Raw genomic sequence first — 25,798 nt, 5'->3', positions numbered from 1 at the left:
CCCCAACCCTAAACCATCACAACCAAGAGCCTAACTCTTACCCTAACCATAAACCATCGCAACGAATCGTGCCTAACCCTTATCTTAAATCATCACATCTAAGTGCCTAACCCTTACCCTAACCTTAAACCATCACAACTAAACGTTCCTAACCCTAACCTTAAACCATCACAACTAAACGTGCCTAACCCTTACCCTAACCTTAAACATCACATCTAAGAGCCTAACCTTTACCCTAACCCTAAACTATCACAACAAAACGTGCCTAACCCCAACCTAAACCATCACAACCAAGAGCCTAATCCTTACCCTAACCTTAAAGCTTCACAACGAAATGTGCCTAACCCTTATCTTAAATCATCACATCGAAGTGCCTAACCCGAACACCAACCCTAAATCATAACAACCAAGAGCCTAACTCTTACCCTAACCCTAAACCATCACAACAAAACGTGCCTAACCCTAACCTGAACCCAACCCTAACCCTAATTCTAACCCAAATTATTACCCTAAAACCAGGTCTTAACCGTGAACTTGAGGTACCAGCTCAAAATGTCCGTACGTGTTTCTGGGTCCCCGCAACGATATAAAAACATGTGCACGCACACACACAATCTGGTTTCCATGACTTTCGAGGACACCACATTGACTTACACGAATTTCCTGGAGACTTACCCGAACCATGACTAATACCGCCCTGACTTCATCTTAATCATACACCACGACTTTACCTTATCATGATTAGAATAAAGGAGACGAGTCCCTGTAATGCGAGTGTGTAAACAGATGCAGGTCCCCACCACATGAGTAAATATCTGGAACACACACACAAACACACATTTGGGCAACATTCGTAGTGGGGACACTCGGAATCCTAACCCTAAAACCAACTCTTAAACCCTTTTTTTTTTTCAAAAGTCCGTTTAAAAGAGCTGACAGTGTGAGGACCAGCCAATGTCCTCACTCCCTATGGTTTATAGTTGTTTGGTCCTCACAAAGGCACCCATACAAGAACACACACACATGCATGCAACTACCCAGCTTCCCACACACACACACATGCACACACGCGTACATAAACTTTCACACTTCACCAACCACCAACTTAAGGAGGAAGAGTTGCTATAAAGTACATGTATGTATGTATGCATGCATGCATTAGTGCAGGTCTGAAGTTTACCAGTTGCAGTATACACTTTAATTTCTTTCATTGTTTGTTTACGTTGTTTTTTTCCCCCCTGACTGTTGATGACTGTTATCTATAGGCTTCCATTAGTGTAAAAACGCTTGTGCATCAAAATCCTTTAAATTACATAGAAATTCATTCTCCTTTATGTCTCCCACACCTTTCCTTTTATTACCAAGCTACTACATGCAGTGTTTACTGCAGAAACGAGAAGGTTTTACTGTAATATTACATCCATATGACACATATTTACCATGTTATTACTCGGCTGTAAAGTGAAATGTTTCCTATTTGGTAGAAGGGAAACTTTCTTCAAAACTTCAAAACACAGATTGGGAATTTCCCCATTGTGGGACAATAAAGGGTTATCGTATCATATCGTATGAAAAAAGTCGCTGTTATTGGTGTCAAAGTACAATTAGACTGGAAACTTTACTGAGTTCATTTCATTGAATGCTTTCAAATCCAACAGGGGAGTTCTTGACTGATTTCCCTGGTTAAATAAAGATTAAATATAAAAAATAAAAAGTATTTGGATGCTTATGCTACTTCGTATACATACAGGGTGCATGCAAAAATTAACTTTTTTTTAAAACAATTTTTTTCACATCATTTATTGTCGTATTTAAGAAAACTGTTAAATTAACATACGTCATTTCTTCTCTCTAATGATTTCTGAGACACTGCGCTGCAGAGGACAAGACAAAGAAAAACAGCAACAAGGGCAGGCAAGCAAACAGGAAAAGAGTTTTCTTCAGCTTTTATAGACCGTCAATGCAAAAGTTATATTCTTCATTTCTTTCTTTTTCCTCTCTCTCTCTCTCACACACACACTCACCTGTCCAGTCGTAGAGCATCACCTCAGCCGGGATGCAGAGAAATCCCAGCACGCAGCTCCACCAGTGGACTTTCATCCTGCAAGATGAGCTGCAGGCCAGCTGAACACACACCGACTGACAAAAGGATGTGACACTGACTCTGGTTAGTGCTGATCAACGTCTGTGTGTTTGTGTGATCTCTTCAAAGAGGAGGAAGTGCTTGTTTCTGCTTGTTAAGCGTTCTCTTTGTGGTTATGTTACACTATTACCCGGTGTCATGTTCACCCTGCACACTTTGACAAAGTCGTCAATCACCTGTCGTCAATCACTGTATGTTATGGTTTTCAGATTCGGAAAACCCGTACACAACCATCATCAGTTCACACATGCACAATCCAAACATAACAATTTACTACATAAATTTGGCCCCAAAGATGACCAAATTTAGTAAAAAAAAAAAAAATTGTAAAATTGACTCCAAAGATGACCTAATATAGTAAAACAAAAATTGTAAAATTGAGTTCAAAGATGACATTTAGTAAAACATTTTTTTTGTAAAGTTGACTTCAAAGATGACCAAATTTAGAATTTTTTTTGTAAAATTGACCCGAAAGATTACCAAATTGAGTAAAAATTTTTTTTGCAAAATTGACTCCATAGATGACCTAATATAGTGAAAAAAATAGTAGAATTGACTCCAAAGATGACCAAATTTAGTAAAACAAAAATTGTAAAATTTTGTTCAAAGATGACCAAATTTAGTAAAACATTTTTTTTTGTAAAATTGGCCCCAAAGATGACAAAATTTAGTAAAAAAATTTTTTGTAAATTTTACTTCAAAGATGACCAAATTTAGAATTTCTTTGGTAAAATTGACCCGAAAGATGACCAAATTTAGTAAAAAGAATTGTAAAATTGACTCCAAAGATGACCAAATTTAGTAAAAAAAATTGGTAAAATTGACCCCAAAGATGAGCAAATGTAGTTATAAATTAGTAAAGTTGACCCCAAGGATGACAAAATTTTGTAAAAAAAAAAAAAAGTTAAATTTACCCAAAACATGACCAAATTTAGTTTCCATTTTTTTCTTAAATTGACGCCAAAGGTTAAAGTAAATGATTTACATTTACTTGCATTACTGTAATCGAGTATGTTTTTTATGTGTACCTACTAAGTAACTTTGAGTACATTTTAAATTATCTACTTTTTTACTTTAACTTGATTACATTTTTAGACCAGTAAAATTGAATAAAAAATAATGGTACTTTTAATTAGAGTAGAATATTTCATTTATTTTTGCTCAGGGGCAAAAGAACTCGGCGACCTGAGGATAGAAGCTTGATCTCGGACGCCGCCTTTGCACCTTGATGCGTATGAGGATCTTTAAATGACTCAAATAAAAAACAATTCCCAACTAGTTAATAAGTGCCAATAAGGAGATAACAGTTCTATCAGTCTGTTTTCCACATTGCATTGACTTAAATGGATTTCCTGTAGGCTTAATCTAACCTTCTTTATAACTAAGATAAGATAATTGTTTATTCATCCCTCATGGGGAAATTTGCAGTACACAGTCTTGTATGAAGTACCTTAAAGGGAGTAAAAGTACAAGAATCTTCCCAGAAAATTACTTGAGTAGAAGTTGAAGTCACGACACCAACCATGTTGATATTGTTTATTTACCACACAGTTTTTTTACCAGAAAAATTACAATTATTTACAGAACATTCCTTTTTTTTACAAAACACAGAGGATAGCTTATCCAGTAACTATCATGTTTTCCAGCACAGGGTAGTTTGTTATGACATCTTGCTACAAAAAGTGGGAAGTGTCCCTTTTTTAATAATAATAAAATAATAAATTAATGATATTTACACTGATTTACTGTATGTGCACAAAGGTGCTGAAGAGGAGAGAACCGAATTCTACGCTATTGTTTAAAAGTGTCGGCCCCATAACAAGTTTTTTTTAAAAGAGAATAAAAGAAATGAAAAGATTAAAAGATATGCTAGGTAAAAGGATATAAGAATAAAAATGAATACGTCTTAAAAAGGTAAACAAATTAGATTAGGTTTAAAAAATATGCAGATCCAAGATATTTAGAAAAATAAAAAAAATGTTTTTAAGGTTTAAGAAAGGAACTCAGATTGTTATAAAAAAAATGTTTTACTTAAAGAAGAATAAGGATTATGTTGATCTAAAAAAAAAAAAACATTTTACATAACACAGACAAACTTTTAAAACCAGTGTCGATATGATTTACTGTGAAAATTCAGAATTTGTCAGACATTACATTAGTACATTGGTTTTCAAAGTGCGGCCCGGGGGCCAATGGCGGCCCGCAGAAACATTTCTGGCGGCCCGCAATGAATTACTGTTGATAGTTTTAATCCAGGAGCTACTAAGCTTGTTAAATGTTTATTGGACATTACTGCATACAGACCAATAAGTGTAAACAAAAATACTGGGTATTTACCTGGTTTCTATATGGTGAATTTTAGTGTATTATTGGGTTATAAGCTGGTAATAAGCCGGTAGCTACAGCCCCCAATTACTAGCGATTTACCCAGTAAATATATGGTAACAGAAATGTGTTACTTGGTATTAACCTGTAATTAGAAGTAATTACCCAGTAAATTATAAAGTGTTATTATATTAATGCTTAAATTACATTATATTAACGCTTATATTACTTAACGCTAAACTGTACAACTGCAATCTGGTCATTAAAATTATTACAAATGGGATTTCTTTCTGTTTTTTTCCCCCTTTGGCGGCCCTCAGTCCAATGTTGGGTTCCTAAATTGGCCCTCAGGTATCAAAACTTTGAGAACCCCTGCATTAGTATATAGGGTTTTGCTTCTTCTGATGATTTTTTTTGACGCCCAGGAAAACCAAAGTACCAACAGCGAGGACGAAAACGAACACCGTGATGGCAATGGCAATCTTTGCCGGTAGCTGGATTGGTAGCTGGTCTTCACCTGTCAAGAGAAAACGGTACGTGTTTATTGGTCTTTTAGGATCCCCGTTAGCTGTGCCCTAAAGCACGGCCATGCACTTACAACACAACATACAATAAGATTTAACATGTAAAAGTTTACATGAATCAGTATAATTCAGCACATTCAATGTAGATAATACAAAAAAGAAAAGTAACACATACTGCAAACATGACACATTCATTCGAGTAGGTTCTTTTTGTGTAATTGTTTAATAGTTTGTAATTTTACTTTTACTTGCTTTTGTTTATTTGAGAACTGTACACATCCGTCACACCCGTTACCGAGGTCAAAAACTGTTGGCCTGAATTAAAAATAAAACAAAAATTAGACGAGGACAGGTGAATGATAATGAGGACAGGTGAATGATAATGTGGACAGGTGAATGATAATGTGGACAGGTGAATGATAATGTGGACAGGTGAATGATAACGAGGACAGGTGAAGGATAACGAGGACAGGTGAATGTTAATGTGGACCGGTGAATGATAATGAGGACAGGTGAATGATAATGTGGACAGGTGAAGGATAATGAGGACAGGTGAAGGATAACGAGGACAGGTGAATGATAACGAGGACAGGTGTATGATAACGAGGACACGTGAATGATAATGTGGACGGGTGAATGATAATGAGGACAGGTGAATGATGTTGAGGACAGGTGAACGACGAAGACAGTTGAATGATGATTAGGACAGGTGAATGATGATTAGGACAGGTGAATGATGTTGAGGACAGATGGACGATGAGGACAGTTGAATGATGTTGAGGACAGGTGAATGATGAGGACAGGTGAATGATGATGAGGACAGGTGAACAATGAGGACAGGTGAACGACGAGGACAGGTGAATGATGATGAGGACAGGTGAATGATGGGGACAGGTGAATGATGATGAGGACAGGTGAACAATGAGGACAGGTGAATGACGACGACACGTGAATGATGATGATGGGCCTTCAAGGATGGTGACACCCAGGAGCTCAAGCGGATACAGAAGGAACTCAGAGTCCAGCTCAGAGAGGCGAAGGAGCAGTACAGGAGGAAGATAGAACAAAAGATGCAGGAAAACAACATGAGGGAGGTGTGGGAGGGCATGAAGACAATCACTGGCTGCAGCTCCAAGAGAAAAACCCCCATGGAGAGCGATGTGGGAAGGGCAAACCAGTTAAACCAGTTCTTTAACAGGTTTGATCACCCCATCCCATTCACACATCTGAATGCAGCTGCCCTCACCCATCACCTCACCCCCCAACTCACACAAGCCTCCACAAACACAGATGAGGACAACTCCCAACCCCCCACCACACCACCAACGATCACAGCAGCTCAGGTATATGGAGAGCTGAGGAGGCTGCGCCCTAACAAAGCTGCAGGTCCAGATGGAGTGTCGCCTCGACTACTGAAGGCCTGCGCGCGGGAACTGGGTCACCCGCTTCAGCACATCTTCAACCTGAGCCTGGGACTGGGGAAGGTTCCCCAGCAGTGGAAGACATCGTGCATCATCCCAGTCCCAAAGAAACCCCATCCTGGAGAGATGAACGACTTCAGACCTGTGGCCCTGACGTCGCACGTGATGAAGACCATGGAAAGACTGGTGCTTCATCACCTCAGGCCACAGACCTGCCACGCCCTTGACCCCCTACAGTTTGCTTACCGGGAAAAGGTGGGAGTGGAAGATGCCATCATCTTCCTGCTACACCGATCTCTCTCTCACCTGGACAGAGGCAACGGTGCTGTGAGAATTACATTTTTGGATTTCTCCAGCGCCTTCAACACCATCCAGCCTCTGCTCCTGAGGGACAAGCTGTCTGGGATGGGAGTGGGCTCACACCTAGTTTCCTGGATAAGTGACTACCTGACCGGCCGACCCCAGTATGTGAGACTGGGGGAATGCAGGTCTGACACGGTGGTCAGCAACACGGGGGCACCACAGGGGACTGTGCTCTCTCCTGTCTTGTTTACCCTGTACACATCTGACTTTCAGCACAACTCAGAGCTCTGCCATGTGCAGAGATTTGCGGACGACACAGCCATTGTTGGCTGTATCAAGAGCGGAAAGGAGGATGAGTACAGGGAGCTCATCCAGGACTTTGTCAAATGGTGTGACACCAATCATCTGCTCCTAAACACCACCAAGACCAGGGAGATGGTTGTAGATTTCCGGAGATCCAGGGTGCACCCAGAACCAGTTCTCATCAAGGGGGACTGTGTGGAGGTGGTGCACACCTACAAATACCTGGGAGTACAGCTGGATGACAGGCTGGACTGGACCACCAACACAGATGCTCTGTGCAGGAAAGGACAGAGTCGTTTGTACTTCCTCAGAAGGCTGGCATCCTTCAACGTCTGCAGGAAGCTGCTACAGACCTTCTACCAGTCTGTGGTAGCGAGTGCCCTCCTGTACTCAGTGGTGTGCTGGGGGGGCAGCCTAAAGAAGAAGGACGCTTCACGCCTGGACAAACTAATAAGGAAGGCAGGCTCTGTCGTAGGCACAGAACTGGACAGTCTGACATCCATAGCTGAGCGACGCACACTCAACAGGCTCCTGTCCATCATAGACAATCCACACCATCCACTACACAGCACCATACACAAACAGAGGAGCAGCTTCAGTGACAGACTGCTGTCAATGTCCTGCTCCACAGATAGACTGAGGAGATCATTCCTCCCCCATGCCATCAGACTCTTCAATCTACTTCATACATGACACATACACGCACGCACACATGTACATGTTCATCTCATTCTTTTTAACGTCTTTATATTTTTTATATCTTTTTGATTATTTCTTTTTAAACATATGGTTCAGTTTATATTTAGACTGTACATATAATTGCATGCCTCTTATGTTTCTATCTTGTAACATATTCTGGAGCTGCTGAACTGTGAATTTCTCTGTGAGATGAATAAAGTATCTATCTATGAGGACAGGTGAATGATAATGAGGACAGGTGAACAATGAGGACAGGTGAATGATGATAATATATATATATATATATATATATATATATATATATATATATATATATATATATATATATATATATATATAAACATTTTACCGCCGGGGATTAATAAAGTATTCTGATTCTGATTCTGATAAGGACAGGTGAACGACGACGACACATGAATGATGATGAGGACAGGTGAATGATGAGGACAGGTGAATTGCGGCTAATTAAGGAGAAAGTAAAAGCATTAGTGACCTTTGATTCACTTGTTCACATACCTGTACTCAGTTGAGTGTCTGGCACCGTGGCTGGCACTTTGACTTCGACAGTTGTTGATGCCGGATAAAAGGCACAGTTTGTGTATATGTCGATGGTACAATTATCGTCTTGTGTGACAGGCGGAATCTTCAACAACACATGGAGCTGATGACCCTGTCCATTTTCAGCCTGCGGTTTACATACTTCTGTGCTGCTTGTGCTCATCCAGGTGAGCGTAACATTCGTAACGTTACAGTCTAGAACGTTTCGGTGATGAACAGTACAGCTCAGCGTCGCAGACTCTCCGTTTTCTACATGCACTGTTTTGTTGCACTCCAGTGACATCTCTGAATGAGATTAAAAGCAAAAAGAAATGGAAATTATATATTTATTTTTGTTGTTGTTTTAAACTTTACAATGTATTTGCAGTAGCCTGTATGTTTACTTGTGGTAACAGCAACATGGAACATACTTTTATCTGAAGAGACAGCGCAGAGCAGGGACAAACATGTCCACAGGAGGAAATACATCCCTGAAGCTCCACTGTGTTTAGGTCCTGGAAGAAAATAAACTTAAAGAGTTAAGAGAGTGGTGTGTTCTGTGGTAATGTACCATTTGTTTTGGTTTTTCATGGTGCTGCAGTAAATTGCGTGCTGTACTTTTCGTCTGTAGTGTTACTACTTGGAGCTGCATGGTGCAGGAACAGCAGCAACTGTTGTCATTTTTGTTTTATTAGTATTCTTTGTTTGTTGGTTTGTCTTTATTAGACAGTGGGAAGAGAGAGGGGGGGAAGACGTGCAGCAAAGGGACCACAGTAGGAATCAAACATGGGTCACTGCAAAGCTAGGATAACTCATAGTTTACTTTGTTTCTTATTCATGTTTCTAGCAACTTTTACTTTCCTCATCACTCGTTCAAATCAAATCAGATGAAGAGTTGTTTTCTAGTTTCGACGACCACTCAAAGCTGCTTTTACACTGCACTTTTCATAGTTAAGTGTCCGGCCCAAGAACACATATAGAACCATAGCTCAATTCTAATGCCCCTCACTTTTACTTCTAAAACATATTTTATATCAGAACATTACGTTATGATAACGGAGAGTACAGTTAATGTCGTCTACTTTTAAGACTCCATTGTGTAAGAATTGGGGACATCTGCCAGCACGGAGGCGGGAATGAAAGTAAAACATTCAAGGTGGCTAAGGTCACAGTGAGGACAGTGTTTCTTCATATCGGTGTCATCTCCACTTTGTTTTTGATTCTTTCGGGGCCTTATCTTGCTTTCGAAAATCAAAACAGTATTGGGTTTCTGTTTCTTGCGAAACATCAACGCGTGCTTACGGTTAAACGGTTGCTGTGGCTCTGCGGTGACTGTGAACGCGTGGGGGAAAGCAGTGGCGTGCACAGACGTTTGGGCGGGCAGGGGCGATAGTTAAATGGGCAAAGATGTGCGGCCATCTGCCTAGACGGGTTGGAGTGAAAGGGAAAAGAAAGAGAGAGAAACCAGGAGCAGAAATACAACACTTGTATCAAGTCATAAGTTTAGACAAGACACTTCTGAATCAGTTATGACATGTTGATAGTACTACAGTGTCATTTACACAAGAGATTGTTGATAAAACAAATGATACTGTAAACTGAGCAAACATCCCAGAGCTTCAGATTAGAGCTGATATTTTCAGGTTAAATAAAGGGTCCGCCTTTTCTACTTGTGGTAGATGACATCTCCAAAGAATACCATCAACAAAATGAAATCGGTCTTCTCCAGACGAGGCATCCCTAAGGAACTGCTGTGCGATCATATTCCGTGTTCCGCTAGCCAAGAAATTAAGGATTTTACAACTTTGTGGGGCGTCACGCTCACCCGTTCGAGAACGATTATTTTTGTAACCGTAAACAGAAAACTGTTGGAAACCTGATCTGAAATGAAATGAGGATCTTGTCGAATGTCTTGTTTTGGCCCGCAAACCAAAAATGATTCAGTTTTGACGATTTCTTTGTCGTGTGGAGCAAAAAAACGAAGAAAACGTTCGCATTTAAGAAGCTAAACCAATCGGAAATCTTGCTTTAATCGTGAAAAAAGCTTGAAAACCGATTAATCTTCTCACGCTTCTCACCCTCAGGAACGCACACGAGTGAGTTGCGGTCGCCTGTCAGAAGAGTGAATCACTTGATCAGCACCTCGGGCGTAACAGACGAAAGGAATAACTACCGTGTTACGGACAGTGCCGCAGGTGAGCTCTCCAAAACGACACCTCATGTGTCTAATGGATTGATTATCTCTTGACTAGTGCACCAGGCTGTGAAGACGCGACGTCACTGTTTTAGGTGAGAATTCTTTGACCTTTCAGTCTCGATTCAGGGGAAATAAGTTGCTCCGCATCTGTCAAACTTTAACTAGCGCGAGTACTCTGCCCCCCCCCCCCCCGTTCACGTTAGGATTGCGCGTGCAAAACATACACAAAAACGTTCTAACAGATAAAAAAACAAACAACAGTGAGTTCCAGCCAAGGTGTGACTTCTTGGGGTTGGCACACAATTATATAAAAGAGCTTGAAGAACTTGCAGTTGCATCAAACGCACCTTTAAACCCACATGTGCCAGTATGTGCCTGTTTAAAGGGACTACACACACACACATGCTGTTCACACCTTTGCCCTGCAGTTAATCTACCGCTGCAGTGTTTACAGCATTAAATGTGGCGGTAGATTATAATATAATATAATAATCAGAACACTTTAGATTAGGGAACACATATTCACCATTAACTAGGTCCTTACTAACATATACAAGTAACATCCTAGCCTTTTAATAGTTATCATTAAGCAAGTATTAACACCTTATTCTACCTGTATTATGACATAAATTTGATTTTTCCTACATAAGGTGTTAATACGTGGCTAATAAAGGGCTACTATGCTACTTGTATGCATGTTAGTGAGCACCTAGTTAATGTTGAATGTGTTCCCTAATCTAAAGTGTCACCAAATTCAGTCTAAAAAATAATAATAGAAAAGAAAGTTGCTTACCCCATTGAGAGCTTCTTTCTAATGCATCAAGGAGCAAATCCCTCAGGGAATGGTGTCGGTGAAAGCTTCATTTCATTAATACACACACACACACACACACACACACACACACACCCCTCCTGTGACGCAACACCTGCGTGTCGTGCAGGTTCCTTCGTCAAAATGAAACAGAAATGAAGCTTTAACTTTTAGGTGCTGCGTAATTGCACTTTCTCCACGATAAACAATAGAGAGGTATTATAAGTAAACACGTCGCCACAAAGACGGCCTTTGTTAAAGGGCTCGAGGTCACTGAATAAACTGTCAACCTGGTGTAAATACTTACACTTAAACTTAGTTTTTAAAGCGTAACTTAAGACAACGTCGCTTTCCTCAGTCGAGATCTAATCGACGACTTGAAAATGAAGATCAGGTTATGTAAATTGTTGTTCTGGCACACTGACGATGACAGAGCGGAATGGTTTGGCTGCAGCTCAAGCTTTTATTTCATTCATATTTCTGCTCATTTATATTGTCCTCTGGTTTAAGGGTCCTTATCTTAATACAATCGTGTCTTTAAGTCAAAGAGTTCTGCACATATTCTATATGCATATATATTTCAAATAATCCAGCAATCTCTTCAGGTGAAAATGTCAAATGATTCTTTTTTCTTTTGCCAATATTTTTGTTTGCTCCCCGCCAACCTACGCATGTCTCAGCCTGCACGGGCTGTAGATAAGTACTTTTGCCTTGTTGCGATGGCGGTTAAACGTCGACAGCAAAATCCCCTACGAGCAAATAAATAACTCCCTTATACTGATCATTAATCAGATCACAATGAGAAACTCTTGCAATAATCAGTAAAACGACATCACACTTTGTTTTGTTTGTCAGAATAATTTTTAGTGGTTTGACATGTATGACATGCATGTTTCATTAAAAAGAAAAAAAAAATCAGAAAACTTTTAATAATAATAATAATAATTAAAAAAAATAGCTTGTGGAATGGGAACGAATAAAATAATGTACCATTTCAAAAACAATAATAAAGATACTCTCTTTACTGAGGACGTTGATAGAGGACGCTCACACTGTTGCATAGCTACTGCCTCGTCTGTCAGACAGGAACAGCGGTGACATGAAGTAAAACAAGCATTTTCTTTTGTTTTTTCACACCGGGACGAATTAAGGTTTCAAACACAAAACCACTCTTTATATGTACATTCATTCATTTCATGAGCTCCTGTTGTGTTTTCTGTTTTGATGCAGGGGTTTGTTGCCGTGTAAGTTGGCATCGGATCAGCCAATCCACACTTTTGTAAATGCATACATCTACATCACCACCCTGTGGTGCAATGGAAGAATTACACCTTTCCTCAGCTTTGGATGCTTTTTCCCCACCGAGTCCCCCTTTTTTTTCTCCGTCATCTTGACCACGCACCACTTTTCTTTGTCACCACTGCATGTGTGGCGGCTGTGTGTGGACCTGAGCCTGGCTCCTGATCCGCGTGTGCAGCAGCTCGTTGGCCTGTGAAGAGTCCTGGCCCTGCAGCCAGTCCTGATAGAGGGTGCGCAGGTTGGGGTTGACCTCGGGGAGACTCACGGGCAGGCTGGTGTAGGCGTCCTCCATCTGCTGGACCAGGGCTTTGTCCAGACGCCCTCCCGCCTCGCTCTGCGCTTGACCGTGGCCGCTTAAACACCCTGATGATGAGGGAAAAACAGGAGAGGTTTACAGACTGAGGACTGTTAATTATGATTAATTAAGGGCAAACCTTGACTTTTTCCATTTTTATTGGGACCATGGAGTGTGTTAAACTATATTTCGACAGAGTGGAAAGGTTCGGTTTATATTTTTTGGGCGTTTCCATTTGGAATAGTACCAAAATATCCGACCCCAATTCTAGGTACCAAGCCAAAATACTGTTCTCAGTTGAAACCCAAGCCTCACTATGGGCTTCACCGTGTTCCGAACTGTACCAGACCAAACTGTACCATAATGAAAACATGGCTCAATCGATTAATCTGTAGATTATTTTCTTGATCCAAAAAACCCCCCCAAAAAAACGATTGATCGGTTTGTGTAAAACCTGGAAATGTCCTCTAATGTCTCGTTTTGTCCACAAACCAGAATGATTCAGTTTTAATGATTTCTTTGTTATGTGGAGCAAAGAAACGAAGAAAATATTCACATTTAAGAAGCTGAAACAATCAGAAATCTTGTTTTAATCATGAAAAAAGCTTCAAACCTATTCATCGATTATCAAAATAGTTGACAATTTAGTGATCGATTAATAATCGATCCATTGTTTCAGCTCTAGGCAGGGTCGCTCGTTGTCACAAATCAGCTGATGATTATTGTTCGACACAAGGGTCAATTTAGAGTCTCCAATTTACAATCACTGGGTACGTTGAGAACCTGGAATACCATGCGCCGAAATTAGGATCGATAATTCAGCCAGGAAGTGAAATAGACAAATAAATGAAGCTGCAGCTGTTGAGAGAAGGTGAGAAATAACTATGCTACCCCACACTGTGTTGCATAGTCACTTTAAAACCATAAAACTACGACTGTTATATACGATATTGCTGGTTGTGATGTTACCTCCCGGGCAGGACAGCACCTCCACCAGCTGGTACGGCACGCGTCCCTTCCTCATGCGGTGAACCAGGGTCTGAATGTTCCTGAAACCGTAGACGGCGGCAAAGTGCAGCAGAGTCTCCCCGTCGCGCTCCAGCGTCACCTCCTGGAAGTCTCGGTTTCTGTAAAAAAAAGTGAGTTTTTTTTGTTGTTAGACAGAACTGAGGCATATAATCATGGTATTAATGCCTTGCACATGAGGGGTGTAATCTTAGCTCCACTTCAGCCCCAAAGTTTGTTTCTTTTTGGGTGTGTGTGTGTGCTGTTGTTTTGCTCTCAGTTTCAGAAGTGTCACACCTCTCGCAGACACAAGTGTAAGCTACGTTGTGTTCTGTGCCATTTTCACTTGTTATTCATATCATCAGGAAAAGATCTGATCACGTGGGGACAGAGCTAAATATGACCGTTCACACCTGGTGTCCTGGAAAACATCTCCTGTGACTGAATCTCACTTCCTCCTCGCTGTATGCAAATACACATATCTGGTAACAAAGTTGCGCTTTTACAGGATGTTAGACCTGGTATTAATGGTGTCATAACTGTAAGCAAAAACGGTATCATTGTATTGCGATTACGGCTCTAAGCGGTAAACAAAGCCGAATGTCTGCTCAGAGAGGAGAAGGTTGTGTTATTTAAAGCCAAACGCGCAACCTCAGTGATTCCTAACCCTATGTAGAAGTCTAAACACGCACAATATGTCCTGAATGTTAGGGGGGGGATCTGTTGTTTCTCACCTGAGAGTCTTGTATGTGATCTCATGGACGTCCACACCAAAGATCTCCTTGGCAGCGTGTTTGAACACGTGTTCCAGAAAACCCTCTGAACCTCGGCCCTCGTGCCTCACCAGTGCCGTGTCTCCTGCCTCTCCCAGTCTGCGTAAAACAATATATATTTTTTTACTTAAACAGCTACAGTAAATGTTGACTTGAGTTGAACAAAGTGACGTCAAACGGTTGCACAACAAAGACCGATTTGAGTACATCGGTGACGCAAAGTACAACCTCAGGGGTGAATGACACTAGTTCACAGAGTTGACGTTTAATGAGAGGTTGCACAAAAACAACCACGCGTTATTCCTTATTTTACAGACTTCCACTACTCACACTTGGTCCAGTGGAACCGAGTCCAGCTCCTCCACTGAAACCTTCCTCTGCTCCATCAGGTAATAGACCTCCCCTGAAACAATCAAGCGTCACTTTAACACATTGTTATCGACACAAATGTAGGTCTGATATGAGAAGAAGTAAATAAAAGAGGCGCCGAGTGAGTGACCGTACTGGACTTTGTGCTCGTCTTAGTGACTGCAGCTTCCTCTCCTGTTGGCCTAGATATACTGTATGATGTGCCTATACAGTATAAAGTAATGGGTGTCCTATTTGTTTTTTAAAACCAGGGTAAAACCAATTTAATACACAGCATGTACTACATTTATAGACGAGATATTCACTTAAATTCACCCTAAAAAGACAGACCACTAATTTTAATTATTTAACATTACCGTTCAGGTGTTTATTTAAAGATTTAATCATGTAAACAGACATTTTGGTCCGTTTCTTGAAAGGCCTGGGTAATGTTAAGACTTATGAAATGACTAGAATGAGATTTGTGCGGTTTGTGTACGATATACAAGACAAAGAGAGTGCCCGAACCTGACGTGAGGACACAGTCCACGTCTCTGGTCTCGAGCAGGCTGTTGGTGAACTCCTCTCTGACGGCCTCCAGCTTCTTATCAAAGCAGGGAGCCACCACCACGTGGTAAACTTTGTCTGCACTCAGCTTCTGCTGGGAGATGTAAAGCAGTTACACATTTACCTAGCTTAAATTAGACAACAGAATCCACCATTAGCACCATGCTTTACGTTAAAGCTAACGTAGTCATATTTATGCACACAAGATGCATTTTAATGGTGCAAGTGGAGTTTTTATGACCAGACATTCTCGCTCACCTGCTGTTTAGAGAAGTAGTCCTTGACCAGGCAGCCCATGATCTGCTGTGCAGACCTGGCTGTGCAGATATGAGGAGTGACCAGACTGCCCAAGATGCGCTCCGAATAACGGATCCACCCTGCACACACACACACACAAATGCCCACATGGTGCCGTATTATTAAGTTGTTCTCATTGTTTTATGTGGGAAAACCACATAAGTCAACATACTTCAGTACACGCAGGTTTAGCCTCCCTAATATTGACTTTCACTATCTAAATTATGTTTTCAGGTGTGCTAGCATAATTGCACAAGGGTTTTCTAATCATCCAATAGCCTTCTTACGTGATTAGCAAACACAATGTACCATTAGAACACTGGATACGGGCCTCTATACACCTATGTACATATTCCATTACATTTGCAGCTAGAATAGTCGTTTAGCACATTAACAATGTATGGAGTGTATTTCTGATTCATTTAATGTTATATTCATTGAAAAAAAAAAGTGCTTTTCCTTCAAAAATAATGACATTTCTAAGTGAGCCCAAACTTTTGAACTATGTCTGCACTATGCAGTATAGTGCTATAGGAGTATAATCTCTCAAAAGGGAGTGGTGAAAGAAAAGCCCCCTATCTCTTCCCACCAGCTCCTCTCTGCTATTTTTTAGTTCTAAAAACAAGCTCTGACTTCACTTTATTCAAATAAACCCCCGTGTTGCTGCAGTCAGCTTCCCCCCCGGGAGGACAATAAAGAGAAGTGGGAACGAAAGAAAGACAGAACGTAGAGTTTTGTTTTGTTTTTTTGTTTTACCTGGGCAGGAGGACGTGAACATGGGCAACGCATGGGAGTCGTGGTTCCTCCTGCGATACCGCTGAATAAACTCCTTCTGGCTCTCCAAGATGCTGAAGCCTGCCGCCAGGGTGGTGTCAAACACGTACTGCACTCCTGAAAACGCAGCATCCACACACAGAGCAGTGAGACTAAAGAATGTTGAGCGTCCGTGACAGATACCAGTGTGTAGGTGGCAATTTCTGCACACCAATGAAAGAAGCTCTGTAAAAACCAAAAGGCAAAGTGGGGATTTGTACCGATTAAAAAGCAACGTTAGCTCCCACTTAATTTTTTAACGCCTTACAAACTCAGAGCAGGACGTAAACAACAGATTTCTACTGCTGTAAAACCAAAGAAGAAGAAGAAGAAGCCAGCTCACCCAGCGTCTTAAGGAAGGCACAGAGTTTCTGTGCGGCGTCGCCGACGTCCAGACCAAACTTCACGGCGAAGAAAGGCAGGGACTGCGGACAAACCGAGGCAACCAGCACCTTGTGCTTCGACGCGTCACATTTCTACAAGAGCAAAAGGGGAAAAAGAGTAGAGAATAATAACGATTTCAAAGGGCAAGAAGATAACTTCCTGACATCGTCTGGTTTCAAATGATTGCCTTATTGAGCGCCAGAACTCGCTCCACTTCCTCCACACTCTGCTGAGAGATCTTCAGGCTCTCCTCCTCGGAGAGACAGCCGTCGCAGGAGAGACAGGCACTCAGCAACAGCTGAGGTCCTTCATTAACCTAAGGAAAATAACAAAAAAATAGAGCATTTTCTTACATATTTTTTCCTCCACAAATTCCTCTAGAATAAGAAATGTGCATGACACTATCACGCAAATATAAACAACTTGAGCAAAGACGCCTTGCGGCTAGTAAATTGGATTGTAAAAAATCCCTTAAGTAAACATCTTGACAGTGACTAATTTTGCTAGATCAACAACGAGGGAAAAAAAAACAAAGAATACCTGTCCGTTGACTTCCTCTTTCTCCTGCTGCGAGTCGGCACCGCCGTCGTTCTGCTTCTTGTTGCACTGCAAGCAGGTAAACAGCCGCAGTTAAAACTAGTTTTCCTCTAATGCAGCATGTGTACAAGATAAACGGCCAAATAAAATCCACCTGCTTGGTGCAGTTCTCGCACTTCTCCTTGCGCTTTGCAAGGCTCACCTCCGACATTCTCTCTGTGGGTTACCTGCAAAGTAAAGGAAACAGAGTCACGCACTTATGTTATGTGTGAACTCCACATACATATTCATTTATCGTCGATGTTGCGTCCTAGTGTCGATTATCTCCTCTCGGCGTGTTCCCCCCCCCTGAATCATTACCATGATGAACGTCCCTGCCGCCTGCTGTTGTGTGTTGTTGTGTCGACTCCACCCTCCCGCGACTACACAACCGCCCTCCTCCCTCTTATCCTATCACAAAGCGGCCCCTCTTATCGTGAACACAACAGCTTCATAATGATGGGAAACTTGCACTGAACACAAACTTGTATCCTGTCATTAAAACTTAAATGGTTTTAGTTAAATATACACACACAGTCAAAACAAAGCCCATTACTGCACATAATGTGAAGGGTGTCATCATTTAAAGGCCATTTAAAGTCTGCAATGATGAAAAGAAAACAAACATTTCGACTCTGAAATAAACATTATTTACCCGTAATTATACAGTAACATGGATCTGGGTAATAATTCACTGTTTTCTACTCGACCAATCACTTTAACTTTCACTTAGGATAACCAAAACAATCTATGATGTGATATTTATCGCGATAATTATTGTTATAACTGCTAAATTTGATTGATCTTTCCGTTGCAATTTAATCTTTCATTGTTTCACATCTTACAATGATCTACTATAAGTTCTCTGCCATTTAAAAACACACACACGCACACAAAAAAAACAATAGATACTGTATTTAATATTAACATATTAACAAATGTCGATTTAAACTGAACCTTTGTAACATATTACATAGTGGGTGTTGTTATTGTTATGGAGTTATTTATTGCCCTGGCCTAGCTTGACCCTTTTTGCTAAGTCATAACAGCGTAGTCACGGCTGTGAATACAGGTCAACAAAACCGCCGACTACGTAGAAACACAAATATGGACAATGTTACCCAATTGCGTGCGTAATTTTTTTTCCCCACGTAAACTACGCAAAAATGCCTCACGGTATGCGATTTAATTGCTGTATTGACCTTGAATTTCAACTGAATTATCTAACAATATGAAACCAATTGGTGTCAATGTTTAAGCTAATTTAACTCACCGGACGGTTTCTATTTCACGGCTCTTCCAGACAAAGGCATTCAATGCGGAGGACAGTCAGTCAGTCACTGGGGGACAAGAGCAGCACTGGAGCCGCAGAGCAGGTGAGCTCAGCGGCTACTTTGCCTCCGTTCGCCGCCTGGTAGAGTCGTCTGCGGGCGGTTCTCTCGCTGTCACCGCTCGGCGGTCACTTCATCGTAAGTACCGAGGCACCCTGGCGCTTCTGGAACCGTTCTAGCTTCAATGATTTCGGGCTAGAGTCGTGTGTTCACGTCCGACTCCATTGTGTATAATCCCCGGCACCTGAGTTGCGCACGCGCCAACCGAGCCTTTCAAAATAAAAGGCGCAGCGAAGCCCATTTCAGCACAACACAAATATAATTTATATTTCCCTAAACTATCGATGTGTTAACAAAAAAAAAACACGCGTAAACACAAGTAAACAAAACACGCAAGCAAATACAATCTGTTATTCTGTACCCGGCGAAGCTTTTATTTTGAAGACGTCGTGAAAATCAAGTTATCCAATCACAGTGGGCGGATCCAGGAAGTGTAACCCATTCAAGACAGTTGACAGGAAAAAACAACTTCCTCATAATTTATTACACGCGTTCTCTCGAACAAATGAACGATAAATCGCAGGGAAACTTCACATAGAAACGGTAAGTGATACCAAAAAGTGTTGTGGTTGACGTTGTTTGTGCATTCCAAGTGAAATAGAGGTGTGTGTGTGTGGCTCTCTATCAGCACATACAGTTATCCACAAACCAACAACAAAGAAGGGTGGATGGACTAAGTGTTGCTCAATGAACTTAAAAAAAGGACAATATGTTCCGTGTCTTCAGTACTGGGTATCCTGAATAACAACTAAAAATCATAATGTCAAAGATGTTGAGTTTTGTGACTGATATATTTACTATTATTGACTATTTTAAACTCTGAATTCAGCTCTAGTTATAGAAACAAACAGAGGAAATTGTATTTAATAAAGGTGGTGTACAAATTGAACCCATTGAATCCAATGCATTGGAATGCCCTTTCTAAACAGGCCTTTAATGGGACACTGTGTAGTATTTATGGGTTTATATAACCCAAAATCCACTGTTTTTATACATATTATGTGCTCCTGCATTGTCTAGTCGCTGTATAATAGTTTTTGTTTCATTTTCGTAGTGTTTCAAAAAGTCATGTAAAATAACACGGTCGCGGGCCGCGGTTGCATAGCCACTGTTAGCAGCGAGACGCCATGTTTCTACCGGAGCCTGTAAGGACAAACGCGAGAGAACAAAACAAGCGTCTCTTTACTTGTAGCTGAAGTCCCGCCTCCTCTCTCTCCGCTTCGTCTGCTACGGCCGCGGTAGCTCCGCCCTCTCCCTCACCTCACGAACCTCATCTGCTGACACGGAGAAAGACGACGAGGACGACATTTGACCGGCTGAGGATACCGTAGCGCTCAGGGAAGGGAGGGGGTGAGCAGAGGAGCAGTTCTTTGTTGTAAATTTCAGCCTCACCTCTAGATGGCACTATAAACTACTTACTTCACCTTTAAGTTAAAGAGCATACAATGTAATATTTTAGAAACACAATTGGTCTTTTACTTCTTAACAATTAGATCTGTACATAATGTGTGAACAAACATTTTTGTTTTCCTGCTCAGATGGGGTACATGACAGTCGAGGAGCACACTGGCACTCTGCTCCACCTGAAGAGATCCCCGGGCATTCGTTCATGGTCTCTTCTTGTTGGTAAGTGTCTGTAATAATTATCATTCAAATTCAAATTACCTGTACATGTAGATAATGAAAGTCTCATTTTCAATGCAGGTATAGCATCTATTGGGCTGGCAGCTGCATACTACAGCTCAGGTACACAAACTGAATTTACATTATCTGCTTCACTGATTGAAATATCTTTCTGTTAGTTTTTATTGATGTTTTTTTAAATTTGCATCTCACACTTCTTTGTCTTGGCCCGTATATATGTTGCACACAGACAGCGTCCTGTGGAAGCTCTTCTACGTGACCGGCTGCCTGTTTGTGGCCATACAAAACATGGAGGATTGGGAGGAGGCTGTGTTCGACAAAACCAAGAACCGGATCGAGCTCATCACAGTAAGCTTGTACGCCTCCGTCCTGACGTTGTGGAAAAAGGGACAAGAGAAAGGTCAGTGAGTGACACCGTGCACTGGGTTCTTCAATCTTCATGCCGAATCTTAAACCTTCATATGTTTTTTTTTTGTCTTCTCTCTGTCCAGTTGTGCTGGATTTGACGCAGTTATGCGATATCTGCGTGCAAGAGGAGAAGGTACGATATCTGGGGAAGGGCTATGTGCTGGTTTTGCGACTGGCTACTGGCTTCTCCTACCCCCTCACTCAGAGTGCCACTCTGGGGGGCCGCAGGTACGTTATCTGCTGTCGACATATACAAACACGTTGTAAAAATAAACATATTCACCTTTCAGATTCACCTCAAATTCAATGTCGGACCAAATTTTGACAAACAGAACCTCATTTTTGAGGAACTAGTTAATTATAGTGCTAAATTTTGAATTGCGCTACGGTTCGGGATAAAAGAGAAAAGACCTGTGTGTGTGTTTGTATCTTTGTGAATTAGCACTAAAATAAAGACGGATACTCCTTAAGTAATAGAATATTAAATTAAATGTGTAGGACCCCAGTACTGACTCTTGTGGGACTCCATATTTAACTTTAAGGCATTTTATCGCTTTATCGACGTATATATACCTCTAATGCCTTCTGACTCAAATGGTTTAAAGCGCATATTTGCTTTGCTCTGTGACCCGTCAAGTGATGTGGAGGCGGTCGCTGCGTTGATGAAACGCTTCTTAGTGCTGGAAGAGCTGCAGGGACGCAGGCAAGAGGAGGAAGAGGAGAGAGAGTTCGGAGAGGAAGAAGACTCTTTGGATGAAAGCAGCGATTCTGACGAGGAAACGGATAAAATGTGATCGACAGTATATTCCCTTCCTGCAAATGAATTAAGTGCATTCTGGCATTTGCTAATAATAATACTGAGGACGGGTTGTGAAAGGTGACACCAAAGATTTGTTCCGTTTCAGTGCAAGAGTCTAGGAAGGCTACAGTAAAACGTCTTATATGTAAACTAGAATGGAAAAACATACACGTTAAGTTTTTTAAACAAATTCTCAGATAGGTGGGGGGGAAAGAGACTGTGTTTCACTGTTTCCTAAATGCAGCTTTCTGAACAACTCTTTTTTTTAAAAAAGTAATTACTACCTTTAGTATACACTCCAGATTACAGATTAACTGTGGCTTCCACGTGATAATAGATGTTTATGTGTAGTGAAAGTGTCTTTTCCCACAGTTTTCTGGACCACCCAGCTGATAATCACATTTTCTCGCATGTTTTTTTTTCTCCCACACCTAGGCCTTAAACTGAGCGAATGCATGTGAAAACTGTAACCAGGCATGATGAAGGATTTTAAAGTAAAAATATTTGGACATTTTATATACTCTTTTTTTGTGAACGTGAGACTGAAACACTTGGGTGATTTAAGTTATTTTCTTCGTTGACTGAATCAGGGCTGTGGCAGATGATGAATGTCGGTGTGTGCGCTGCTTAAAAGAAAAATCAGGCTTTGTTGAACCGTTTGTTGATTTTATTGCCTTTTTTTTTTTTTTACTTGATCACATTTCAAAGTAAAGGTGTTTTGTATAAACCATGCCCTTTGTCTGGTATTTATTCCTTTCTTTGCAACAGTTCCTGCATTTTACAATCACTATGGGTCACCACTGGGTAAGCAAAACAATCAAATGTAAATCTATCCACGTTTCTTGCAAAAAAATATTGACTTTATCTTTGATACTGAGCAGCCAGGTCGGTCTATGGCACCATCTCCTTTACACAGGCTAAGATATCGTCCATTATCCGCTGTAAAGGAGCCGTTACGGGGGCGACGTGCTCCTCAATCCACTCCTGGGCTGTTGATTCTGGGTAAAAGTGCACCATTTCCTCTCGTATCGTGTCCGTCTTCTGTTGCAGCGTCGTCAAGTAGCTGCGGAGATGAGAGCAGACGAAATGTTGTGTCGAGATGATGGAAAAGTCAGTCAATCTGGCTGCGTTGAGAGGCTGTACACGCGCACAGTGGTTGTTGAGATTGTAAAAGACATTTTTGCTCACATTGATGCTTGGTTGTGGATCTGCATGGTGATGAGTGGAGTCGCCATCCTCCTCTGTCGCTGGAAGGGGCTCAGCCATCCTCTTACATGCCTGCAGTAAAAGTATACACAGAGCTAATCAGTTGCCATTTCAATTGAAATTTAGTTTTTTTTCCCAACCAGTGTAGTACATCATAAATAACTCACATGTTGTTCTCGAAAGATCGAATGTCTTCCGAGTTCAGCAGCGCGTCGAGCTCCACGATTAGCTCGGCGAGCCTCCTTCCCGGAAACAGTGAGTCGTCCTCGGATCGCCTAAGAGAAACGCAACCTGCAGTTCTGAAAAAAAGAGACTTTTTAAATGTTCGTCGATCAGTGAGCGGCAGGCCTCACCTCTCCATGGCCTCCACCTCCACGCAGGAGATGCCCAGCTTCTCAGCGGCTGTGCTCTGAGCCTCGGCGCTGAACTCGCCGTGGATGAGCGTCTGCAGACAGGCTGCTAACGAAGGAAGAGCCACGGGCATCAGCTCGCACAGCACGGACAGGTGGTCATACCTGACGATGCAGAAAAGTGGAGAAGGAAAAGCCTATTATTGGATATAATGTCAGATACACTACCGTTCAACTTCCTCCGACTCCTACCTTTGCCACCCAGTGATGGCGATGCCCTTCAGGTTTATAGCGGCAGATAACGTATCAGCCACCTTCAGCCACTGCAGATGGTTCTCCACGTGTCTCTGCGTGTGGGTCACGCAGGTGTAAACACAGGTGGAGCCTTTAAAGGAGCTGGCGGCCCACAGCTCCGTCAGGCCAGCACTGTAGTATTTCTCCAGCAGAGCCACTGGGGGGATACATCACTATTATATTACTATGCTGCAGGCTAATTTGAAATATACGACAGACTACGGTCCCTACCAGTTGTGTCCACATCCAGGTCAGGGGTGTAGTCCCACAACATGGGCTGGACGAGACCTACTAGGCCACTGGCTGTGGGAAAAAACAAGAGGAGATGATAAAATTGAACTAAATAAATCTGGTTTAGTGTGATTTCTATCTCACCCTTGAGCGTGTCCTGGCTCATGCCTCTCATCATATCGTCCCACATGACGACGTTCACGTGAGGCCACGCGTCCTTGACGGCCGCGGCGACCTTGGTCACGTGACCCAGGAAAAGATGCTGCACCGTACGTCCCGGCGAAGCCAGCGCCGCCTTTGACTGCTCGCCCTCGCCCAACATGTACACCTAGGGGGACAATGAGGACAAGAAGCGCGTGAGGAAATCGCCTCACGCGAAACACAGCGATCTACGACGAGACCGTACCTCGTCTGCGCCGATGTGCAGCGTGCTCAGACCCGGGTGGAGGTCCACCACCTGCTTCAGCATCTCCATCACCAGCTTCAACGCGTCCTCCGCGTGTGGATTGAGGGTGCCGACACACTGCGGCAACTCTCTGAGGCCCCACATGGGCCGGTGCTTCAACACAAACTAAGACAAAAGGAGACAAAAACAATGTGACACGTGCACCGATAGTGAAAAGTGGTCAATTACAGCCTCACTGCCACACCTCCATGTGACCAAACGTCTGTATGAGCGGGATGACCTCCATGCCCTTAGACTTGGCAAACTCCTGCATGGATAATATCTCCTCGCGGCTGGAAACAGTAAACACACTTCCAAATAAATCAAAAACAAAGATTTTTCATGAAACACTGGACTTGGACAGGGCATATTATCTCACAGGAAAGATTATAACTTTATTACAGGATCTGACTACAGGATAAGACAGATATAAAATAATAATAAAGGCAAAAATAGATGAGAAAGCGGATGTCAACAAACAGAACCCATGGTCATTTGATGTTGGTTTATGCATTGAGTTTATGTGAGTGGAGCTCTTGTCGGTTGTCTTTTCAGGCTGCTGATGAAACGTGGTGGTGAAACATCCTCTGCTACAAAAACCTATCTTCCTCTTAGAGTAATCTTGATGCACACTGGACCTTTAAAAACCACCAAAATGGTGTACAAAGTGCACCTGTAAGCAGGCTGAGCCGTGGCCTGTAGCAGCTTCAGCTCGCCCTCATAAGGAAACATGTCTTCATACTCCACCAGAAGTCCATCCACTCCCAGCTGAGAGAACAGCTCGATCAGCTGAGGAAAGAAAATAAAAACAACAGCAGTGGACAGGACGCTTTAATGCTTGAACTGTGACATGTGTGTACATGTGTTTGCTGGACAGGGGGCTGCTGCTGCTGCTGCTGCTGCTGCTGCTGCATGCTGCTGCTGCATGCTGCTGCATGCTGCTGCTGCTGCTGCTGCTGCATGCTGCTGCTGCTGCTGCTGCATGCTGCTGCTGCATGCTGCTGCTGCTGCTGCTGCTGCTGCTGCTGCTGCTGCTGCTGCTGCTGCTGCTGCTGCTGCTGCTGCTGCTGCTGCTGCTGCTGCTGCTGCTGCTGCTGCTGCTGCTGTGTGCTCTTACTTGGTGGAGGTATTTTGCTGTAGGAGGTGCACCTTTCAGATCCAGGTGAACCAGTTTCTTCCCCCTTGGCCAGGGTGGACACTCCATTCTGCTACTACACGTTAGTGCTACCGTGTGTTTTTAAATGTTAAATATTGAATAATTAGTCAGATGACCTGAGCAGAGACCCGGATATTAGGTATCAGACTGTATTCTGCTGTACAGCTCACCTGTATTTCCGGAGAGTACACGCCTCTTGTCCTTCTTCTTATGTATTATTTGATTTTTTTAAGGATAGCTAACAACGCATTGGT

At 42.2% G+C, this 25,798-nt stretch overlaps 3 protein-coding genes across 3 annotated transcripts; 1 reads left to right on the top strand and 2 right to left on the bottom strand.

Moving 5' to 3' along the window:
- Positions 1–12,677: 12,677 nt before the first annotated feature.
- On the bottom strand, positions 12,678–17,864 carry narf (nuclear prelamin A recognition factor; the record flags this gene model as incomplete). Its single annotated transcript, XM_083903611.1, has 11 exons — positions 17,736–17,864; positions 17,585–17,650; positions 17,232–17,360; positions 17,004–17,136; positions 16,604–16,738; positions 15,809–15,927; positions 15,512–15,644; positions 14,966–15,038; positions 14,597–14,734; positions 13,827–13,984; positions 12,678–12,925 (listed from the first exon to the last, which is right to left on the bottom strand). Exons 1-11 carry the CDS (start codon positions 17,790–17,792, stop codon positions 12,678–12,680), a joined length of 1,389 nt encoding a protein of 462 aa, XP_083759737.1. The 5' UTR covers positions 17,793–17,864.
- Positions 17,865–19,476: 1,612 nt separating this feature from the next.
- Positions 19,477–21,896, top strand: cybc1 (cytochrome b-245 chaperone 1). The gene is made up of 6 exons (XM_083903853.1): positions 19,477–19,554; positions 20,550–20,637; positions 20,716–20,757; positions 20,885–21,055; positions 21,147–21,291; positions 21,701–21,896. Exons 2-6 carry the CDS (start codon positions 20,550–20,552, stop codon positions 21,855–21,857), a joined length of 603 nt encoding a protein of 200 aa, XP_083759979.1. The 5' UTR covers positions 19,477–19,554; the 3' UTR covers positions 21,858–21,896.
- An 857-nt stretch (positions 21,897–22,753) lies between these two features.
- hexd (hexosaminidase d) lies at positions 22,754–25,770 on the bottom strand (the record flags this gene model as incomplete). The annotated part of the gene is made up of 12 exons (XM_083904200.1): positions 25,715–25,770; positions 25,506–25,612; positions 25,062–25,177; positions 24,594–24,681; positions 24,350–24,514; positions 24,088–24,271; positions 23,944–24,015; positions 23,671–23,869; positions 23,422–23,583; positions 23,236–23,343; positions 23,051–23,140; positions 22,754–22,925 (listed from the first exon to the last, which is right to left on the bottom strand). Exons 2-12 carry the CDS (start codon positions 25,590–25,592, stop codon positions 22,754–22,756), a joined length of 1,443 nt encoding a protein of 480 aa, XP_083760326.1. The 5' UTR covers positions 25,593–25,612; positions 25,715–25,770.
- Positions 25,771–25,798: the final 28 nt, after the last annotated feature.

Source organism: Microchirus variegatus (assembly GCF_963457635.1).
Source record: "Microchirus variegatus genome assembly, chromosome: 17".
In the NCBI taxonomy this organism is placed as follows: domain Eukaryota; kingdom Metazoa; phylum Chordata; class Actinopteri; order Pleuronectiformes; family Soleidae; genus Microchirus; species Microchirus variegatus.
Note: the sequence above shows the minus strand (reverse complement) of the source record. Positions and strands in the feature narration are given on the sequence as shown.

Coding starts and splice junctions, on each gene's coding strand:
- cybc1 (XM_083903853.1), top strand. CDS start 20,550: ATGGGGTACATGACAGTCGAGGAGCACACTGGCACTCTGCTCCACCTG. Junction 20,638..20,715: donor TTCATGGTCTCTTCTTGTTG/GTAAGTGTCTGT, acceptor TTTTCAATGCAG/GTATAGCATCTATTGGGCTG. Junction 20,758..20,884: donor AGCTGCATACTACAGCTCAG/GTACACAAACTG, acceptor TGTTGCACACAG/ACAGCGTCCTGTGGAAGCTC.